General features: G+C 57.3%; 7 protein-coding genes across 7 annotated transcripts; 4 read left to right on the forward strand and 3 right to left on the reverse strand.

The window, feature by feature from the left end:
- Window positions 1-463: 463 nt before the first annotated feature.
- Window positions 464-784, forward strand: UV8b_05683 (uncharacterized protein; the record flags this gene model as incomplete). Its single annotated transcript, XM_043143180.1, has 1 exon — window positions 464-784. The coding sequence occupies one exon, from the start codon at window positions 464-466 to the stop codon at window positions 782-784; it is 321 nt and encodes a 106-aa protein (XP_042999113.1).
- Window positions 785-1,487: 703 nt separating this feature from the next.
- Window positions 1,488-5,210, reverse strand: UV8b_05684 (uncharacterized protein; the record flags this gene model as incomplete). Its single annotated transcript, XM_043143181.1, has 2 exons — window positions 1,488-4,873; window positions 4,976-5,210. 2 exons carry the CDS (start codon window positions 5,208-5,210, stop codon window positions 1,488-1,490), a joined length of 3,621 nt encoding a protein of 1,206 aa, XP_042999114.1.
- A 1,433-nt stretch (window positions 5,211-6,643) lies between these two features.
- UV8b_05685 (uncharacterized protein) lies at window positions 6,644-7,834 on the forward strand (the record flags this gene model as incomplete). Its single annotated transcript, XM_043143182.1, has 2 exons — window positions 6,644-7,390; window positions 7,451-7,834. The coding sequence occupies 2 exons, from the start codon at window positions 6,644-6,646 to the stop codon at window positions 7,832-7,834; spliced, it is 1,131 nt and encodes a 376-aa protein (XP_042999115.1).
- Window positions 7,835-8,483: 649 nt separating this feature from the next.
- Window positions 8,484-9,855, forward strand: UV8b_05686 (uncharacterized protein; the record flags this gene model as incomplete). Its single annotated transcript, XM_043143183.1, has 4 exons — window positions 8,484-8,659; window positions 8,740-9,009; window positions 9,061-9,353; window positions 9,425-9,855. The coding sequence occupies 4 exons, from the start codon at window positions 8,484-8,486 to the stop codon at window positions 9,853-9,855; spliced, it is 1,170 nt and encodes a 389-aa protein (XP_042999116.1).
- A 792-nt stretch (window positions 9,856-10,647) lies between these two features.
- UV8b_05687 (uncharacterized protein) lies at window positions 10,648-14,337 on the reverse strand (the record flags this gene model as incomplete). The annotated part of the gene is made up of 11 exons (XM_043143184.1): window positions 10,648-11,701; window positions 11,768-12,158; window positions 12,213-12,363; window positions 12,418-12,522; window positions 12,624-12,722; window positions 12,783-13,002; window positions 13,056-13,162; window positions 13,572-13,771; window positions 13,891-13,972; window positions 14,100-14,178; window positions 14,315-14,337. The coding sequence occupies 11 exons, from the start codon at window positions 14,335-14,337 to the stop codon at window positions 10,648-10,650; spliced, it is 2,511 nt and encodes an 836-aa protein (XP_042999117.1).
- Window positions 14,338-16,291: 1,954 nt separating this feature from the next.
- On the reverse strand, window positions 16,292-16,713 carry UV8b_05688 (uncharacterized protein; the record flags this gene model as incomplete). The annotated part of the gene is made up of 4 exons (XM_043143185.1): window positions 16,292-16,346; window positions 16,408-16,494; window positions 16,561-16,622; window positions 16,678-16,713. The coding sequence occupies 4 exons, from the start codon at window positions 16,711-16,713 to the stop codon at window positions 16,292-16,294; spliced, it is 240 nt and encodes a 79-aa protein (XP_042999118.1).
- Window positions 16,714-17,040: 327 nt separating this feature from the next.
- Window positions 17,041-19,978, forward strand: UV8b_05689 (uncharacterized protein; the record flags this gene model as incomplete). The annotated part of the gene is made up of 2 exons (XM_043143186.1): window positions 17,041-17,351; window positions 17,416-19,978. The coding sequence occupies 2 exons, from the start codon at window positions 17,041-17,043 to the stop codon at window positions 19,976-19,978; spliced, it is 2,874 nt and encodes a 957-aa protein (XP_042999119.1).
- Window positions 19,979-20,227: the final 249 nt, after the last annotated feature.

Genomic DNA, 20,227 nt, shown 5'->3' on the forward strand with positions numbered 1-20,227 from the left:
AGGGCCAGCGTGAGATTGAGGATGGGATGGTTGCTGCAGATGGGATGGGACACAAGGGCGCGCGGGGTTATTGTGTGGTTATGCGGGATGGGTTTACATCACGACATATTCTCTCCAGCGTGGTGTCTCTTGAAAGACGAGGGGGGGGGGGGGAAGCAAAAAAAAGACAAAAAAAAGAAAAAAAAAAGGGTCAAACAGACATCTACAGCAGACACGAGGTTGGAAAGCAGCGACGACTTCCTCCTTCCCTCTTCGGAATTGCCAAGCTACAGAGCCAGACCTGAGGCACGTGCTCGCACCGGCCAATCACCACGCGCCTCTCTCACTCTCTATTTGTCCGTCCCCATCGAGACTTTTGCTCTCCCATCCAGCTTGTTTTACATGCAGCAGCTTCTAAATACGCCCAGCCTCTCAATACCTCCAGCTTCTCAACATCACCCGCCTCCTCATCAACACCGGCCCCATGTCCACGCCGTCTCCCGCCCGCCTCCGCTCCATCTACCGCTCCCTCCTTCGCGAACTCCCCCCCCGACCCATACTGTCCTCCCGCCGATCCAGCTTACACACCCGCCTGCGCGCGTCCCTGACCGATCCGTCGCCCGCGGCGCCCGCCCAGGCCGACCAGCTCATTGCCTACCTGCGCGCCCAGAGACTCTACGTCTCCCTGATTGAGCGCTACAACCCCGGCATGGACATGGACGAGGAGGAGCGCGTCAGACTGACCGCCAGACGCGTCGGGATGGACCTGCCGAATCTTTACGGCCGCGGAAGGGCGGCCAAGTAAAGAGCCATTTTCCACCGCCCTGTCTCCAAGACGCGGGGGAAAAAATGAGAAGGGAAGAAAAAAAAAACAGTCATGTCGAGCGAAGGAGAGGCCGCGGGATGCGAAGCAAGTGTGCAGGAGTTGAGAAGCTGGGGCTTCTCCGTTGCGGATACGGAAGGGATGTGACGCAGCTGACGCGGCTCACGGCTAGGAAGTATATTCTCCATGGCCCAGTCAAGCATTGTCCAAGAAAACTACTTGCCGGAACCTACAAATCGAAGCAGATTTTTCCACTTGAAGATGGATCCACGCAAAAGCTCGGGACTCGCCACCAGACGCACTGGCTGCCCTGGGTGACTTGCCGTCAAAACACCTTGGCAGTTGGCTTCGTCGCCCATTGCAAGCTGGCTACCTTGACCGGGGATAACTGGGGATAGGCTTTGCGATGCGGCGTCCATGGCGGCATAGTAATACCTGCGACTCGAGAGGAATATATTGGTTCCACCCATCTTGCCCAGTATGAATACGCCGACGCAATAACTGAGTGTATGCCGCTGAGCTGAGCCCTGGTGGCCTGTCTAGCAAAGGCGAAAATGACTATTTGTAAGGGCCATGTCCGAGTCGGGGGGGGGGGGGGGCGGGTTTCACCAAAAAAAAAAAAAGGGGCCACAAATATCTTCATTTTAGAGTCATTACGACTCTCTCGCTCGCATCAAAGTCTTGGCTATGGTCCAGAAAAAGCTGCATCCTCCTCCAAGGTCTCATCCCATCCGCCAGTCCTCAATAACCACTCGCCAGTCCGATGCTTGACATTCTTGATGCCCTCGCCGAGCGCGCTGTTCCACTGGTCCTGGACCACCCGCACCTTCTCCTTGAGATCTTCAGTCAGTCGCCGACCCTCGCCTTCTCTCATGGCCCGGGCTCTCTGGTCCCGCTCCTCGGCACGGATCGCGCTGCCGTCGGGCTCGCGACACTGCGTTTCCAGCACGCTGGCTTTGGCGTGCACCACTGCCTCCTTGACCTCATGCAGCAGACACAAGAGATTCGTGTGCGCTTCGATGAACTGATACGTGCTCTTCTCGGCATGCATCACGAGGCTGTAAAGATATTGAAGAGGGTGTTGGTGGTACGCCGGGTTCTCCTCAAACTCGGAGGCCGGAATCTGGATGCTGAACCCGAGCAGGTTGGATGGAATGCTGTCCAGCAGACGGCGCAATGGCGGCGCAATGTCCCAAAACGCCGAAAGCTGTAGCGCAACACCTCGCTGCACTGCCCCTTCAACCGCGGACCGGAATTCCCGCGCTCGGTTCAGAACCTCGTTGGCGAATGCCGACTCGCGCGTCGCTGCATCCTCGGCGAAGAAAATCTCGGCCGCCTGGAGCTTCTCCTGGTTGCCCGACAGGCGGTACGGACTCATCACCACCTCGCGATAGCGCGAGTTTCGGTCACTCAGGATGTCGTAGATGGCTCGGTGCAGCGACTCTCGCGTTTCGAAAATCCACTTGAGCAGAGTCAGTTTCTCCAGCAACTCGGGACGATCGTCCCCCTCTTCCTGCGGCATGTCTGCATCCATCTGCCCGCTGTCAAAGAGATGGCTTGCTAAACCGTCGAAAAGCTCAGTGGCCCGCGTGATGCGGCTTGTCAAGAGGTCATTCAGAGGCAAGACCACCTCTTTTTGGAACTCGTCGTACTCCTTCTTCTCCAGCTCCTTCCTCTTGTCTTTTTCTTCATCTTGGGAATCCGATTCAATGACAGCGGCGTCTGCGTATCCGATGTTGCCGGAGCTGATTTCCGTCTGTAAATTGACTGCAAGTGCCTGCCGACGCTCCGATGCCTCCTTGAAGAACTCTTCGCGGCGCTTGGAGCTCCCCATCGCGAATCGTTCCTTTACCTTGTCTACCTCTGACAGATCGTTCAAGCTCCTGACGGACGTTCTTGTCGTGGTCAGTTCGGGGTGATTGTTGTTCACGGCGGGATGATGCCGTGGATATGGCGGCGGCATCGTCACCAGGCGAGAGACGTCCAAGGCATCGGGCTTGTTGTGCCTCGACGAAGAAGGGCCTGAAGCACCACCACCCGAGGTACAGCCAAACGGCCCCGGCCGTTGCGGGGTTCCCGACGAGCAGTCTCTCTGGTCATGCCACCCCGTCTTTTCCGGGGGGTATTCGGAAGAGGGGCCGCCGTCGCTGGCTCCGGTGTGAGCGCCGCCGATTCCTTGTTCTTCCTCGAACCACTGCTCCTTTGGCACACCCATGTACTTTGATTCCCGCTTTGACCTTTCCGACACGCGCGCTTCACCTTGAGAATCCGTCTCCCACCATCGGCTCGGGGGGCGGCCTCGAGAGCTCCCGTTCTCGTAGTTGTCACTGACACTCATGCTGAGGATGGGGGAAAGAGAGGGCATATAGTTGTTTGCCCAGTTGGCGTTTCCTGCTGCAGGAGCGCTGCCAGGCGATGCAGGAAGATTGGCAGAAGCTGGTGCCGACACGGAAAGCCCTTGTCCACGCGTGGTTGACCCGGAATAATCCCTTTGCGATGGGCTGGCATCCATCGAGGCCGGAGCCAATTCGTCTCGGGGGGGCATTTCAGACTCTCGCCCCAATGATGATGCGGTCATTGGTCGAAAGAGGTCGCGAGTCAGGTCAAAGATTTCGGAGCCCATGGCTCCTATAGCAAAAGAATATCGCTCTCTTCGGATCTGGGACTCGCTCACCACAAAGTCGGCAAACATTCGCACCCGATCGGCGTCGGATGTAGCCATGGACTCCCTTGCTGCGAACGCTCTGAACCTTTCAATAGCGGCGGAGGCGAACTGCTCGGCTGTTTCACGGATCACCCTGCTCGTCGAAACGGCTGTCGACAATGACACCGGGGGCCGGGATGAGTCCCTTGGCCTGGACCCAGATGCAGACCTCGTTCGCGGAGGCGGGGTGGGCAAGGAAATCAGAGCCAAGGCAGGAGCGGATGCAGGCGTCTGCAAAATCTTGCTCTGATATGGAGAGAATGTAGGTGTCGCTGCCTCTGGTCGCGCGGATCCCGGAGCCCGGGGCGTCGAGTTTCGAGAGTCGTTGGTCCATGAGTCGCAGGTTCGAAGCAATTCAACCTCTCTTCTGCTTGCGCTGCGTGGAGTGGACTTGTTGACGGAGAGTCGGCCAACCGGCTTACCGGAGCTCGAGGGAACAATAATGTCCTGGATGCCGTGGTGCGGCTGAGTGATGGCATCAACTGAGCCGTGTGATGACGATTGACGATTTCTGCTTTCGGCTCGTCTTTCGAGAATCGTCTTGTCATGTCGTACCGCCCTAGCTCTGTTCAAGCCTCCCGCGCTGTTTGACGACCCTGATGGGTCTGAGACACCAGTGGCGTTGGCTGCGGTGGTGGTGTCGATTACCAAGCCCGGAGAACGACCACGAGCAGGTTCTGCATCTGTGTCGACCCAGTCTGCTGGCGTCGGGGGCACGGGTCCCAAGGAAGCCACCCCACTCGGCGGCGGTCTTCGGGTCGGAGGGGACGCGATGGGTACGCTTGATCGATCAATGCTCTGGACGCTTTGCGATCGAAAGCTCGATGGCGGAGGTCCCGGTGGTGGGGGAGGGAGCGGCATACCAGGTTCCCACCTGGTCTGCGATGCTGATCGAGAACGCTGAGATGCGGGGGTGCCAATGGCGCCAGTCGAGACAGCCCGGCGGGCAGCCGGTGGCACCACAAGATGAGCCGTGGTCGCGGCTGGAGTGAGGAAGCGTTCGGGCTCTTGGTGAGGCACAGTTGAACCCATGCTTCTTCTCATGTGCCAGGGAACTGCCCGGACGTCAGGTGGGCTTGTTGGATGAGGCTGCTCATTCTCCTTGCGCCGACCGAGCGACGGCAGTCCAAATCGCCGCTCCCGTGAGTTTCCACGTCGTCCCGTCCCGGGTGGCGGTGGGAAGGAAGGATTCCCAGGAGGCTCCGGAGACGGTCTGTGAAGGAGAGGCATTGGCATCCTGGAAGGAGGCGGGGGCGTTGATCCAAGGCCACATGCAACGGCATGTTCAAACGCGGTGCTCATTGGTCGTTGCCGACGATTTCGAGGAGGGCTGTATGGGGGAGGTGGAGGCGCCGAGGCTGCGTCTACTTTTTATATACCAGTTGGAGAATTTCAGCAGAGTACCAACGATGTTTGGAGGGTCGAGTTTGAGCCAAGATGCAAGGAGAGGTTGTATTGTCATGTCATACCTTGTGCAGCCTCAGTCGCGAACTGGCGCGACCTGTCGACCACCTGAGCTGGCGACGGGACCCATTCTTGGGGATTGTATGGCTGTATTGCCGACTGCGTATGGGATGATGAAGGCATGGACACGGCAGAAACGGGCGAGTTGGCGTGGGCGGCGGAAGGAGTCGGCGAGGCGTTGTTGAGTAGACTGAGGCCGAGGCCCTGAGCAAGTCGCGCCGGATCAGGGGAGGAAGCCATGATGAAGGACGTCGGCCGCAAGCTCTTTGCTGGAAAGACGCCGCTCCAGTCCTCAACGGGGCATCTTCCGTGAAAAGGATGGCAAGATCAAGCCGCTGGCGGGAACTTGACAAGCCGCAAATGAGCATGGCAGTCGACTAGGGCTGGATGGCTGGCCTCTGCGACGGCAGCACTCTGCTTGCTCGGTCTATTGAAAGCCCGCTACAGGACGCGTGCTCGCCTGGAGGGAGGCCCTGTCCTTGGGGAGCTTCTATTTTAAGCAAGATGAATGAGGGGGCCCCGAAGGCAAAGGGCCCTGCTGGTTGGCTGCTGGCAACCTGCATGTCAATGCATGAGGGGAGCATGTCTCGTCCAAAAGCGCAACCCACAAGCGCAAAGCCGAGCACAACAGACGACGGGGTCTTGGTGACGAGTCGAGGAGCCGCGTGGAGAGGGATGTGTGGGACAAGGGACAAGACGGCCCTCCCCTCGCATGAAGTCGTCGTGGTTGCTGTGCGCGAGGGCGACATTGGCGGCGGCGGGGGCGGGCTTGGACGCCTTGGACAAGCTCCGCCTACTCCAGCCGTACGGGCAAGAAGGGCCCACCGTGGTGGCCTGATGTCTGGGATTGATGCTGGGACAGCTGCAGACACGCCCCCTGCCGTGGCAGGCATGGCCTCGGCTCTTTCCCAGCTACCCCAGGTACGTAGGTACCTACCTCCTACCTTGCCTTTGCCTCTCTTGCGCGCAAGACCATTTGACTCCATGAACTTGAGACATGCCCGGCCAGCCATGTGTCTTCCAGCAACGGGAGAAAAATATTCGCCCTTGGCTCAGAGGTTGGATGATGGCTTTCGCGAAACTGCTCCTTGACTTATTCCTTCCGCAGGGGCAAGAGCAAGAGTAACTCGATGGTTGACGGCGGAAAGAGACGGTGGGTCTATTTCCTGAAACTGCAGGTGGCCAGACTCCGCACCCAAGCCACCGCCGATCGACGGCAACAATGATTGGCCACATCCATGTGTGCACGCACGCCAAGAGGTGGCTCCCGGCGCTTATTTGGTGCCATGTACTCCGTACCTCCGTAGCAGCCATTTGAAACTTCTCTCGTCCGTGACGATTCTATCCTCTCTGTGCTCCTCATCAAGGTATTTCCCCAGTCGTTCACCAAGCGTGAAAAGCGCGTCCACTGGCTGCATGTGCCGCATGATTATCAAAAAAAGGGATGCGATCTTCCTGGCCATCTGACAGTTATTCGCGAGCTTCTCTGTCCCGATGTGTGGCGACCAACCTGCCACCAGGAACCAGAAGCGCCGCCACAAAAATTTTCAGCGGCAAAGAGTCCGACGTCTTGGCCGCACAACTCGCGACAAAGCACGCTCACAGCACCTAAAGTCGTGCCTCCTCAATCTATCGATCGCTCCTTTGCGCCTGCGGGCCCCCGCACGTTATCCATGTCGTCGCCTCTGGATTTCCCCCAAATGTACCAGAAACCCGCCTACAATATCCTCCTCAGCACGCTCGAAAGCCTTCAACTCTCACCTCTGGTGTGGAGCCACGGCCGGAATGGCTCCGATGACCTGGCCGCGCAGGAATCACCAGCATCGCAGCGCAAGGCTGAGGTCACGCGCTACGTGTCCACCATTATCAAGAGCCCTCTGTCGTGGATAGACGACGACGACCAGAAGGAAACCCTGTGGGAGCTGGCCAGCAGACGCATCTCTGAACGATGTGGCAGGACAGCCATGGGAGACATGGTGAGGAAATGGCCTTTTGAAGCCCCGGATGGCGTCGAGCCCCATGGGCATTTTGAGCTTGTGATTCGTGAGCCAGCCTTGACGGGCGACTCGCTGGGCTTCAAGACTTGGGGCTCGTCGTACGTTCTTGCTCGGCATCTTCCCAGGCTGAAAGCTACTGTGCTATCCAAGTTGCTCGACGAGCCGCTGCGCGGCAAGGCCCCCAGCGTGGTGGAGTTGGGGTCGGGAACAGGACTGCTAGGCGTGGCTGCCGCGGCGCTGTGGAAGGTGCACGTTGCGCTGAGCGATTTGCCCGCCATTGTGGGAAACTTGAGGAGCAACGCGGACCGAAACAGGGAGACGGTTGAGGCGAGAGGTGGTTCTCTGAGCGTGGGACCGCTGACCTGGGGTGGTGGCCAAGATGAAGTCGACGAGGACCTGTTTGGCAAACCTCATCAGTTCGAGGTAGGCCAAGGTGAGTGGCGGTGATTGGGAAAACCGATGGGCTAACCCCCCGATGCCTAGATTGTTCTTGCCGCAGACCCCATGTACGACGACAATCATCCTGCGCTGTTGGCATCTGCCATAAGTGACCACCTCGCGTTGGGCAGTGAATCACGAGCCGTCGTCATGGTGCCCCAGCGTGATGCCACGACTGTCGGGCTGCTCGCTTCCTTCAAACAGGCCATGCTGGGTCTCGAGATGCCGCTCTTTTGTGACGAGGAGGACGAACTAGCTGGGCAGGATGACTGGGACGGAGACGACGAAGCGGGGAATGTGCGTTGTTGGCTGGGTATTTTTTCCCACGAGGGAGAGAAAAGGGGGGGGGTTTTAGCTTCTCCTGATTGCCTGGTGGATGCTGAAAGCGTGTCCGATGTTGCAACCTCGGCTCCGAATCGAGAACAATAGCGGCATGGCATCTGCGGTGAATAAGTTGCCTGTGCAACTGGATACACACGGGTGACAACGTGGAAGCATGAAGCACTCTAAGTCTTTACCAGACCATTCGATGCACGAATCCAGGACATGGACTGATCCCAGGACATGGACTGATCCGAGGGAAGAGGAGGGGAGGAGGGGAGGGGGAAGGGGGGGAATTCACAGCACGAAATCGTGCCCATCAGGCGATGCCCAACCGTGCCACCTGGTCAAAATCACCGCTCAAACCGAACCGAAACCTACCACCCTCGCCCAAGATGGCAAGACTACATCAGTGTGCCAATACGGAGCCGCACCACTCGATTTCCCTCCCGACTTGTGCTTTACTCCTCTTTCTCCTCCGACATGGTTTGCCTCATACCCGAGCCAAAGCAGGCAGCGTTACACGAGCCCTTGATGACTGCCTGACGCAGCAAACTTGGCTTCGTCTGATAAAGGTTGGGGGGGGATGGGGATCTGAAGTTGTTGGGGAAAGGACAAGGTCGTGTTTTATTTGTAGCCCTGCCTTGCCTTTGCAACCTCACCATGCCTCTTCATCCCCTTTTGGTGCAAACGTTGCTTCGTTTCCTCGGTCATAACCCACAGCACCTCGAACCTGAAAGCTTTCATTCCTATCATTATGGCAGGCTCTCAGCAGTACAAAGACGTTGAGATTCTCTTCATCCTAAAGGCCATTCTTCTCGGGCTGTCGTTCCGATGGATCGTCGACATGTTTGAGAAGCGCTTCGGCCGCAGGCTGACCGACAACCAGCTCCGGTACATCAAGAACAAGTACGGGAGAGACCCTCGCTTCGGGTACGCATCTTGGCCGGCTCTCCCCCCCAACATCACCCTGGCTCTGGCCATTTGTTCTTATTGCTGACCCTTTTGGCAAGCACCCCCGTTGCCAACGCGCAAAACTTTGGAGCCAGCCAGGCCAGCGAGTGGCCCCAGGACGACTCCATCCTCGGCATAGACTTTTGCCTCTTTGAGTCCCGCGGCCAGCACGTCCCCCAGCCTGACCTGCGGGTGACGGCTTCTATTCCCCCTCGCACCAACACCCCGTCTTCTTCACCTCGACCTGCTGCTACCCCGCCGCAGCCTCTGGCCGGTCGGAAGCGCTCCCGGGACGCCGAGGATCAAGTCGACGAGCTGGCCAGCCGAAGGTGTGTTGATCCCTCCTCCGGAGAAGCCAGAGACTAACGGACGTCTCGGAGCCCCTCTTCTCTGTCCAGCTGCGACAAACATCCCCCCGGTCTTCTGGCCAGCTTGCTTGAGTACCCTTTACTACCGCCTCTTGGGTCCTCCGCGGACGGGAGCCTGCTCTCTCCCCAGGATTCTGCCCTGTACGCTGTTGATGCGCGAACCACAAGCCATCTCCTCGCCCACGGCGCTGGCGACTTTTCCACTTGGGACACGCACCATCACACTCCTTTTGACCATCTACCGTCTGGATACCCCGACTCCTCGGCCTGCACGGGCCTCTTGCCCTGCCATACTCCTATCCAAGGTACGTCACCCGCTTCTTGATTGGGAAAAAAAAAGTAGAAACCCCCGACCGACAACGATGAACCCGAGCAGGATTCCCGCCGGAAACCCACGTACCGATAACGACGACCCTACAGTCCCCATATCAAGGACCCCGTCTCCACGAAGCATACCCGAGCACAACTGCCAACGGGATACATGTGTGCCGCACGCCGTGCCCATCGGAAACATGCCTGCAGGACCTGCCGGTCTGCTCGCCAGATGAGCTCAGCGATGCGAATACCAGCGACGAACAAGAGTTTGACGCAGTGGTTGCGTCTACAACCATCACCGCTACTGATACCGATACCGACTGCAGAAAGCTGCTGTGCTCGCTCGCCGCCATCGGAAACACAGCCGATGGTGCGGCGTCCGCCGACGACGAAAGCCTTTTCATGGCGCAGTTGGACGAGGCCTTCCTGCTGGGCTTGTCTGCAATGCCCGACGATAGGTTAAGCACGCAGACCGGCAAGCCGTACATATAAACCACGCACTCACGCGAATGGGCAATGCAAGCTCATGTCTCTAGAGTGATACAAAGGTTGGGGGTGGGGGTGGGGGGCAGCCACGGAGAAGACAGCAATGCAACGCAACGCATCCATGCGGTTTGGCTTTGCATGATGGAGCAGGGTGTTTGTTGTTCAGGTACTTGATTACCGGGCACGATATCCCAGTCAAGGTCGTGGCCAACGAGCAACGCATCGGCTTGGCTTTTGCACAGTGGTGGAGCAACATTTGACATCGTATTAGGTACTTTGAGCTATCGGGCGAGATTCCCACAGTTCCCGGTCGAGGGCATAGCCACGTAGACGGCATTATATAACAGTCTAGACGGATTCAAGCTGCCTAGTGTAGCCTTCAACGAGACGCTCGAGACGCTCGAGACGCCGTGGCTTGACGAACAAGCATACCAGACCCTTTTCTTGACACAAACAGCCGTGACATGGTAATTACCGTTTGCTCCATTTCTCAATCACGGTCCTTTATCCCATCCCCCGCAAACACGTACGACAAAACGCTGATCCCGCCGGTGGAAAGACAAAGAAAGGGAAAAATGCAAGCGTCATCAATCATATCGGAGAACGCCGGCCGGCGCTCCGACTAGGATAAAAGGCCAAACAGTCAAGGGAGCCTGGATTGTTAAGCGGGTGCCCGCAACGCCATGTGAAAACAAACTCCTGGACCCAACCCACCGTATTGCTCGCTCCTGGGCATGAATGCTTCCTGCCTGTGGACAAGGAGGTGATGTGCGCGCCTCGATGGTGAGCGCCAGGGTTCTAGACGACAATGCTGACGTTTCTCCGCGCGTCTGCCTCGTCCATGCTGAACTGAAAGACAAGCTTGAACAGGTCGCGCAGGTACGCGTGCCGTGGCGAACTGTTGCTGACTGCCGCGACGCTCCGCGCCATATCCGGAGCCGTGACGCGCTTGCCCCGAGCCGGGAGAAGGTGGGTTCCCGCGACAATGCCAAGATCGTCGTCGAGGACAGAGCTCGCGTACTGCTGGAGCAGCGTGGCGTGACTGGGCAGAGAGCCAAACGAGCCTGCTGGCAGCCCCTGAACAAACTTTTGCAAAGTGGCAGGCTCGGCCTTGGGGTCGGCAAGGGTGTCGCGGTTGAATCCCGCGTTCATGGCGGCCCGCAGGATGAGCGCCTTGGACCGGGACATGTTGGCGTCTTCTTTCGCCGCGCCTGTAGTTGCCGTGCTTGACGTCCTGCTGCTGCCCCTCGAGTAGCTCGACATGCTGGACGCGTTGCTCGACCATCGGCCTCCGCGACCGCCGCCGCCACTAGACGTGGTCCCCAGCACCATGGTCTTGGGCACCTGGGGCGAGCGACTCGCTGGCGAGATGGGCGTGTCCTCAAACTCCGTCACGGGCGTCTCCGGCACTGGAGGTCGTTCTTCCTGGCGGCTGCTCTTTGCGCTGTCCCGCTTGGAGTGAGGAGAGGAGTGGTTAGATTGCCTGCTCTCCCTACCAGACTGATCGATTGGCTGCGACGGGAGGAAAACGCTCATCTGGCTCGGGCGTGGCGTGTTTCGATCGGGTCGGATCTGCGTCCAACCGTCCCGGAACATGTCGCACAGGTCCCAGCACGCCTGCACGGCCGAACCGAGCAGCAGTTCCTCGTCCTGCGGTTTGCCGCCTCTCCTGTTCTGCCGCAGGCTAAACAGCATTTCGGCCAGTGTCCAGCAAGCGCCGAGCAGGTGGTCAGTTTCTTCGGCCAGCTCACTGCGTTGCTTCATCAGACGATGGCAGAGGGTTATGTAAAAGTCCAGTGTCCTCTCCCTGAACAGCTCTGGGAGGTTTCTGCTGTCCTGGGCGCTGTAGAGACTATGTGCTCGGCATTAGCCTACAGACAAGTTTGCAATGCAGCTCTTCTTGTGATCCCGGGCTTACTGATTGCTCAGCTCAAAGCTCACTCGGAGCACAGAGTCTGCAGTTTCATTCTTCTTCTGCCGAATATCGAAAAGAGCTTGGCAAAAGTCGCGGCACAAGTCGAGATTATCCCGCACACTAGGAGACGCCGGATCCTCATGCTGGTTGGCATGGAGACGTTGACAAAGCTTCCAGCAAGTTTTCCATGCTTTTCCGCGGGCATCTGGCGTGCCGGAGCTGTTGAACATTCGGGTTCGATGAATGGCGCTGAGACTAGCCAGTGTGTTACAAAGAGTCCAGCAGTCATGCAAAGCTGTTCTCAATGTGGCAACTTTATTATCATCGGCTGATTGCAGAAACGGCATCCCGGAACCACCACCGTCGTCGTCACCTTCCGCCTGCTCATCGATTTCTGAAGCCGCATTAACATTCAGCCTACAAACGGCTTCGACTGTTTGTGGCTTACTTTCCAGGCTACTAGCACTACTTGATCTCAATCTGCTACCGTCATTCAACAAGACTTGGAGATCCTGAGCTCTCGGCGTGGCGCTCTCAATGCTGTATCTGACAGGCTTCACGTCTGTAGAGATTGGAGGGCGAGAAGGATGCGACATTGCCTGCGAAAAAAGAATAAACAACCATTTCCAGCAAAGAAGAGCGAGAGGGCGTACTTTTTGCAGAACAGCTTCGTCGATATCGGACACGCTCATGCCATCTGCGTTTGCAAAGGATCGCTCGCTAGGTTCACTTTGTTGAGCGGTAGAGCCGGTAGATGTCTCGAGGGGATGTTAATACGTGAGAACCAATTTGAGCAAGAGTGGATGGAAGAAAGAGAAGAATAGGACAAGAAAATGAGAATAGAGAGGAAGACGCTCACCCAGCTGGCAAAGCTTTCTGGGGCATGAATTACAGATACAGCCTCCTCATTATTTGCTTGGCGGACATTTTCGGGAAGAGTGGTGGTGAGCATGAGCAGCTAGGCACTGGTCAGACCTCGAAACATTCCTTTAAACCATTGGCAGAGCCGAGAACAAACCCCCGACGGCGGTAAACTGTCCAAGCAGTGGGCTTGTTCCTCCTCCTCCGACACGTCGTCTTCGATTTCGGTTATATCCGTACCGTTGGACGTAACAGGCGAAGGTCCCACGATATCACTTGAGCTTGGGATATGCATGGAATATGATGAGACACGCTTGACTGAGCTGGGCCGAAGAGACCGAAGAGTGGCAGAATCCGTTGCAGGCGGTGGCGAGGACCTGGTCCATCAATGAGCATTCCCAGTCTATGAGGCGAGGTTTTCAAAACATACACCACCCTTAATGGGGAGCGCAGCCCTCCTGTGTCTGGCGATGCAGACATTTCTGCCAGCGTGCTGAAACGGAAGTGCAGGCTCCCGTTCGAATATGTCAGAGGGCCCTTCAAAGCCATTGTGACAAGTGGGAAACAAGACAGAAAGGAATAAAAAAAAGGAGGAAAAAAAAAAGTAAGAGCATGTAATCACCGGCAACGACCGGGCCGGGGGGGGGGGGGTAGGATGTAGGTCCAAATGATGCAACAATGGCCGAGAAACTTGGGACTTCGATGAAAAGCACCCTCGACGTGGCACAAAGCCGTGCTAACACAAGGCGTGAGTTCGGCTCAAATCCTCGGCTTAGCCTCACGAGATGGCCAAGGACAATTGCATGAAACTTGATGATATTGCTGTAAGCCTGGCTCTGGCTGCGGCCGACCAGGGTGGCGTTGCTGCTATCCGCACAGACTTAACGGACGCGATTCGGGCCTACCTTGACAGCAAGCTTGCATAAACAAAACGCAGCAAACGGACTTGGGGAACTCCCCAGAATGGCGGGTTGGAGGAGTTGGGGTTTTTGCTTTTGTCGAGTGGGAGGCTATGGTAAAAAGAGGCTCGGTTCAGTGAGTGGTTCTTGTTGGGTTGCTGAACAGGACCAGGCCACAGGTCACCAAGGCGGTTGGACTGGAGCAACTCCGACGGCACAGCTGCTTGCGAAGCACCCTCCACCCCCCCTGTATTGCAAGCGTTTGGCTACCTGAGTTGGTCGCGCGAGGCTGAGATGCACCCGTGTGGGCGGCCTTGTGCAACAACAATTCGCACACGCACAGCACGCGGCAAGTGGGACACGCACACGCGTTGTAATAATATTGACCAGCTGAACCTCGCGATAGCCGCGTTGAAAGAGGGGCGGCTTCAGACTTCTGGGGCCGAGGCTGGACGTGTTGCGCTGTCAGTGACCTCGGGGAAGCTGGTGTAGGGCCTCGTCTTCAGACTCGAGGCTGTTGTGCATATACGACGAGGCTCGGTGTTGAGGGAGGGGTTGGAAGCCTCATTACTTACCGTTGGTTGCCTGATGGCCGACAGATTTGAATGAGATCCGCGGCCCACGATGCTCACCAGTCCAGCAGTTCCTCGGGTACTGCGCACAGCGGGTTCAGCAAGATGAAGGAAGCAGCCGCTCCCGTGATGAAAGTTGGCAAAAGGGGCGAGGAAGCAAGGCAGTCGAAGGGCAAATCAGCCAGATGTACAGAGACAAAAAAAAAAAAAAAACTCACGACACGCTAGACAATATCAACATTCACCGTCGACGGTCAAGCGCCGCCAAAGTGTCGAAACAGCAAGAGGAAGCTCGAGATGGTGGCAGGCCTTTTCCTCGGCCGATACAACCCTGCAACAGGCTCTCGCTTCTCACCGATGGCTCCGCCAAAGCACGACGACGACGGTGGACAAGGTGTTTTTCTGCCGCTATTGCCGTTTTTTGAGCACAGGGCGACATTGATGCCATGCGCGTGGGGATGAAGTTCTGGATGCAGATGTCGCGGTCGAAAGTGGACGGCGGGCGTTGCCGCTCACCCACCTGGCATCTGGCATCTGGCATCTGGCATGGCAAGTTGCGGCCGACACGCCCTTTCACCTCCTTTGTTCTTTTGTCTCGTCTTGGCGCAGGGGGCTTTCTGGCTGCCGCCGGCCAACCAGTCAGCAAGGGGCTGGTGCGTGGTGGTGGTGCGTGGTGCGTGGTGTGTGCGTGGTGGAGGATGAGGACGGTCCCTGATTGCGGCCAACGCGTGGGGCTGCAGACGGGGTCGCAGGCCTCGGCGCTTAAAGCTCAGGTGAGTTGGCCTGCCGGCTCGGTTCCAGCGACAGCATGCAAGTCGTTGATTTGCTGGCCTGCGTTGCCCATTACAGTAAAAAATGCGAACTTGAGAGTGTGTGAGCCGCTGCTTATGACTCTGGATGTTTGTTGCTCCAGGTCCGTGTGCTCGGCATTGTCCACACTGTGGTCTGCAGCACCGTGCGGGAAACACGCGTGCTCACAGTGTCTCGTTGCCCTCTCTTTTTTTCCCCCTCGCCAACTGCCAGCCATGGAGCAAATCGTGTGCCTGGTAAAGCATGTTGCTCTGCTTTCCGTACGAAGAATCGCCCGACAGGTCCTTGGGTCAACTAGCTCATGTCTCTTTGTTCAGATGAAAAACCGGTTGCAGCATGCGTTATACTCCGCAGATTTCCATCGTGCGACGGCAAAGCGGCGGCATCACCAAGCAAGCTGCAAACGCCGCCGCCTCATTGTCATTTTCTGGTTTCCGACGGGGGCTTGAGTGGGCCCAGTTCCAAGAGGCTATAGCGTCCCGAGGATCTGGTCGCGGCGGCTACTCAGTCGAATGGACGCTGGTCAGTGGAGCTCGACGACCTGGGATGGCTCGTGGAGGTAAGGGTTGAGGGCTGAGTGTGGTGCAGGGTCTGTCAGACGTCACATCCTGTCACCTTTGCAGCCGAAAGAGTCTGAGTGGCTTTCTTCTGCGGCTCAGTGACGGACACGCCAAGCTCGGCCAGGGAAACTTTGGGAAACGGGCAAATGACCAGGCATGCGTCGCTACGTGGTTAGGCCGCATGCTGTCTACCAAGTAGTCGCGATAAGCCAGCCCTCCCACGAAACCAAGCGACCGGCGCAAGACCTCTGGCGGCTATGTGCTCACAAGCTGGGTTGGCCAGTTTCAACAGCCCGAGTCTGTCGACGCCATTTCATGGGAAAGTAACGCTTTTCCTAGAGGAAAGTGGTTGACAATGGTTGCTTCAGGTGCTGTCGGGGAATCCTTGAGTCTCTCGTGTCCAGCTAGGGCAGATCACAGTTCATCTCATTGAAAGCATCATTTGGCAACGTGAGCCTGGCAGCTGGGACCAGATTCATGACTCGTCTGAGCCATGGCCAACACTTTTCGACGCTGCGAGCATCAGTCGAGCTGGTAGGAAGCGTATGGCGTCGCATTCGAGTCGTTGCCCTTGGAATGAGTGGTGGTGTCCATGAGAAGTGTTGGAAGATCTGCTCCAAAATCTTGGCCAACTGCGGGCCATAGTGTAGGGTTTTACTTGCAATGGAAAAAAAAAACCTCGAGCTGATTGAGAAACGGACATTCATCTTGCTACGTGAAAACCAGCATCAACCAAGTCGCCGGATGCCATCTTTTCCAATGCGCCAAACATTTACCAAAACTGCCCAAAACGCCGACCCATGCTCTCTTTGCCACGCACGCATGTCACGCCAGTTCGTTGAGCCGCTGCTTCTTTTCGTTTCGGCCGTCTGGAGTGTATCTGGAGAGAGTCAGTTTATCGACCTAGTCCGAATCTGAAGCGTTGGCTTTGAGACACGTACTTTAACAGCTTCTCGCAGAGATCAACATGGGTCATAATCATACGACGGCAGCAGTAACGCTTCAGCCCGAGGTCGTCCATGGCATCGCTACGAAATTAGCCTTCCCAAAGTTTCTTCTCCTTCTTTTCGTTTGCACGACGGTGGCGCACTTACCCATCCGTCTTGTTAGGATCAGATATCAGCTGCAGGTAGCGCTCCCAGAGATCGCCGACGACCTACTACCATCAGCAAACTGTGAAGATGAGTCGATACAAGTTGCGTCATCCTTACCTTGCCGCAGGAAAAGCAACGGATCGGAATAATCATCGTGATCGGCTAGCCACGGCGCAAAGGAGTGTCTGATCCCGTTTCACTTGCAAGTTGAAAGAAACTTTGAGCCCTTGTTTGGCCTAAAGTCGGGGAAAAGCAGGTTGCTGCCGGAGTTTTGCCGCCCGGGGGTCTTATCTTATCGGAAGAAAAAGTTCGCTGCGGGACCCAAAATATTATTTCTCGTGCTGCTGCAGGTGGCGGCGTGTGGTTTCAATGGTATGGTTGCCAGCTGAGACGCAAAATTTCACCACCATTGTCCAGCCAATCCAGCCTTTTATCCCCCCCCCCCCCTTTCCTTTCCTGGGGCGGGCTACTGCTGCAGCCATGGCCGGTGCAAAGAGCCCTCGGGTCAAGGACGACGAAACAAAGAAACGCAAGAGGGAAGCGAACGACGGCAATCCAAATTCCAAAAGACATCGGCACCGGAAAAGCAAGGCAGTCAGCGGCGATGCGCAAACACCCCAAAAGTCAAAAGGCGAGGAGCAGGAAAATGGCAAAGGAGCTCAAGAGTTGGCGGAGCCGCGTCCGCGGGAAGTCATTGGTCAGCCGAATGACGGCGACGGAGGCTGGCGAATCTCGAAACCTATGGGAGGCAGAATGATGGATATCGATCCCATTCTTGCAGCAGATGAACAGTTGGTATTTTCTCTTCATAATTGCTCAGCTCTGCCCCATCTCACCGCTAATCACTCCGAGCAGGTACCTGATTTTAACCTACAACACCTCCATCCAGATCTACAACACCAATGATTCCCTCCTTGTTCGACGCATCCCGATCAGCACCCTGGACACTACTTCTTGTCAAGGTTCCACACCAGCCCGCATTGTCGCGACCCGGTTGTCCAAGAGCAATCCTCAATTGGTGTGGGTAGCTTGCTCTGACGGAACCGTGTACTCCGCAAACTGGGCGCAAGGCGGAGCCCCGTCGCCAGTCTTGCAAACAGCATCTCGTACTGCCAAAGCTCTCGTCGTTATTCCAGCAGCGCATGCCGTCAACAAGGACATTCTTCTGCTGGCAGAGTCGGAAAAGGCAAGCCACATGCAAGTCATGGCCTATCAACCAGTGGAAGGGAGCAAGCCCCAATCCAAGCGCCTCCTCAGCCTCGAGGGGAAGCAGGGCTGCGGCCTCCAAATTCTCGAGTCGAGCGAAGATGGCAAATTTGTCGTCGGAGCCTTCCAGGACCAGTCATTCGTGGGCAGCCTCTCCTCTGCAGCGCCGCAGGATCTGGAGCAGCTACACTACGACTTTTTCTCCTTTGACTGCCCAGACCTCGTCACTTGCCTCGACCTGAGGCTGCGTCACCGGCTCTCGGGAGGCAAGAGAGCCCACAGGGAAACGGACAATGCGGTGGACGTGATTGTTGGCGGGGCGAGGGGAGGCATCTACGTCTATCACAATGCCGTTGCCACTGTTGGCAAGCCGGTGAACCGGCAGTCCGCCGAGAAGGGGCTTCTGGTTCAGAAGCATCACTGGCATCGCAAAGCCGTACATGCCGTGAAGTGGTCACGAGACGGCCACTACTTCATCTCGGGCGGGTCGGAAAACGTTCTCGTCATCTGGCAGGTCGACACGTCCAAGAAGGACTTCCTCCCGCATCTGTCCGGCAGCGTCGAGAACATTGTCGTCTCAGCCGCTGGGTCGTCCTACATCCTTCACCTCGACGACAACTCGGCAATGATGCTTTCGACTGCCGAGATGAAACCGACAGCCTACGTCGCCGGCATACAATCCGCCGCCATGGATGTGTCGCAGCCCAAGGATCTGCTCGTCCGGCGAGTGTGGGAAACACCAAAGCAGGTGCGACGACCCATCCCCGCCACCATGAGACCGTCGGAACCGTCCAAATTCTACGTCTGCGTGGGGAACGGCCGCCAGGCAACCATGTCGGGGGAGTTTTCTGCTCCGATGCTGCAGTGCTTCGATCTGGAAACATTCACCAGCGTCTCGACACAAGCACTGGCTCGAACCCAGCCGACCGACGTGAATCTCACCAGCAAGGGACACGCCATCGACGAGCCTTTGGTGACTACACTGGCCTTTGCTGCAGACGGTCGATGGCTCGCCAGCATTGACGAGTGGCGACCATCACACCGCGATGTGGAAAACGTTTCTGCCGATCTCAGGGATCAGTTCATCCGCGAGAGACGCGAGATATTCCTCAAGTTTTGGCAAGTCCGCGATGCTGGCAGCTCCTTTGCCCTGGTATCGAGGATCAATGCTCCCCACGCCACCAAATGTCCCGAGCCGGTTCTCGGCCTGGCAGCGGACCCCACGGCCAGCTCGTTTGCCACCATTGGAGCCGACGGGGTTGCCCGTGTCTGGCGACCGCGCGACAGGCTGAATGCCGGAGTTGCCGTAAAAGACCAAGATGGAAACACTGCGGTGTCGTGGAGCTGCGCGCAGGCCATCGCCATTGGGAACGGCACAGGTTCCGACGCTGGCACGGATCACACGGATCCGACTCGGGCGACCGAGGTGCAGGGCAGCATCGCGTTTTCCGAGGATGGTTCCACCCTGTTTGCTGCCATTGGCTCGGCAGGCTCTGGGCACGTCTTTGTCATTGACGCCTCGTCGGGGCAGTTTGTCAGGGTGCTGGAAGGTTTGTGGAGCGGCAAGCTGCATTCCATCCAGGCGTCGTCATCGTACATTATCGTCTTGTCGGATGAGTTGAAGGTGTACGACGTGGTCGGAGACGAGCTGCGGTACGGAATCGCCGTTCCCCAGACGGAAGGCGTTTCCGAGTTGCTACAGCTGGCGGTCGACCACACGTCGGGGCACTTTGCCGTCACGCTGCCGCTTGGCGGCGGCGTGTCCAGCATCGGGGTCTTTAGCCCCGAACATCACCAGCCTCTGCTGGTGAGGAGCACACCCCATCGGATCGTCAGCCTGGTGTGCGCCCCGGACGCCAGCGGATTCATTGCGCTCGACGACGCGGCGCAGGTCTGGGTAGTCACCGAAGGCTCGGATCCGTCGCCGTTGGCCACTGTTCAGCCACTCCAGGACCTGCAACTGCACGACATCTCCGGCGAGGTGGACCTGGCTGTCGGCGGCGACGACGCAATGGATGCTGCAAGTGAAGATGACGTCAGCGACGTCGACATGGCGGACGATGACGACGAGGATGACTCGGCTGTCAATGTCATTGCTCAGCACCGTTTGACGGACATTTTCGACGCCGCGCCCGCGTTCGCAGCGCCATCTATAGAGGACATGTTTTACAAGGTTACCGGGCTGCTGGCTGCGAAGCCGCTAGTGGAGTGACGTGGGCTGGGGGGGAAAACCATGTATAAAAGGGGAAGCCGGGGAAGCGACTACATCGGGCGTATCGGGAGAGACGGGTTGGAAACAGGGCTTTGCATCTTTGTCTTTATCTACAGTGAAAATGCGAAATTGGTCAAGGTGTCTCAAAAATACACACTACCTACCAGGTACGCACGCACCTGAGCTACCGTAAGCGCTTTATTTTAAGCTGGCTTTTGCTTCACTACAGGCCACTCACTGCAGGCAGGA

This window comes from Ustilaginoidea virens, chromosome 4 (genome assembly GCF_000687475.1).
Source record: "Ustilaginoidea virens chromosome 4, complete sequence".
NCBI classification, from domain to species: Eukaryota; Fungi; Ascomycota; class Sordariomycetes; order Hypocreales; family Clavicipitaceae; genus Ustilaginoidea; species Ustilaginoidea virens.